The 1,041-nt window shown below is 37.7% G+C and overlaps 1 protein-coding gene across 1 annotated transcript; it reads left to right on the forward strand.

Moving 5' to 3' along the window:
* Positions 1–33: 33 nt before the first annotated feature.
* LOC117117048 lies at positions 34–1,018 on the forward strand (the record flags this gene model as incomplete). Its single annotated transcript, XM_033261224.1, has 2 exons — positions 34–267; positions 821–1,018. Coding segments are annotated over exons 1-2 (432 nt in total), but the record flags the coding sequence as incomplete, so codon positions are not given.
* Between the last annotated feature and the right edge of the window lie 23 nt (positions 1,019–1,041).

A 1,041-nucleotide genomic window follows, 5' to 3' on the forward strand; every position in this document is an offset into this window, starting at 1 on the left:
TACTATAAATTCTTCTATTCAAAGGTTGATGACATGTTCGACAGAATATTTAAGGAACTCGAAGACACGCCATACGAACGTCACGTAGATCGTGAGAGGTATGCCGTAGACAACACCACAGCACTGGATGAAGGGATTCAAAGATTGAAAATAAACGTAGGCGGTTTCATGAAGGGAATGGAAAGAACTGTTCCAATAAATTGGATGGACTTCCAAATTGAGGTACAAGAAGCCGGGAAAACAACTTTGCGCATGTCCTTAGATAAGGTATTGTACGCAATAGTATTACAATATAAGAAACTCTTAATAAATTAATTTCTTCCAAGGCCGTAGGAAGCGGTTCGGCTGCTTCGGAAGGCCGTATATGCTACCGGTACTCGAGTTTTCGGCCTAAAAATTGACAAATTAATATTGTTTGTGTGCCCAAATAGTAATTTTAACACAATGTAGTTTTTTTTTAAAAACAAATATTACAGTATGGCCTGACTCAGCATGCACACACACACACACACACCCACCCACACACACACACACACACACACACACACACACATACACCCACCCCCACACACATACACACACGCAACTACACACGTAAGTGATATTTTGAAAGTATTTTCTCGTTGGCCGGACCAATAATATTTGCTTCTAACTTGCCTGATTTCCGGTATGTTTTGCATTACCCTACTTTTACATTGATTGAAGCCACATATTTCTGTCAATACATTTGTAATTTTAATAAACGAATCTTTACACTATGACTATAGAGCTATTTGGTGTTATTGCGCAACCGATTTACATGTTTCTTATATTTCTTTAGATCACTAAGATTGCTGTGAAACGCGGTATTAATAAAGAAAACGTCATCCACGTCCTCAATTACCTTAATGATCTTGGAGTCATTCTGTATTCGCCCACTAACCAGGAGTTGAAGAACACAGTGATTACTAACATCCATATGCTAATTGGTATCTTCATGAAAATCATCACAGTTGTGAAACCTGATGATGTTGACAAGGTAGTTTTAATTATTAAGTAAAT

The sequence above is a fragment of the Anneissia japonica genome, unplaced genomic scaffold (assembly GCF_011630105.1).
Source record: "Anneissia japonica isolate Jap-2015-1 unplaced genomic scaffold, ASM1163010v1 scaffold112149_len1047_cov83, whole genome shotgun sequence".
Taxonomy (NCBI): Eukaryota; Metazoa; Echinodermata; class Crinoidea; order Comatulida; family Comatulidae; genus Anneissia; species Anneissia japonica.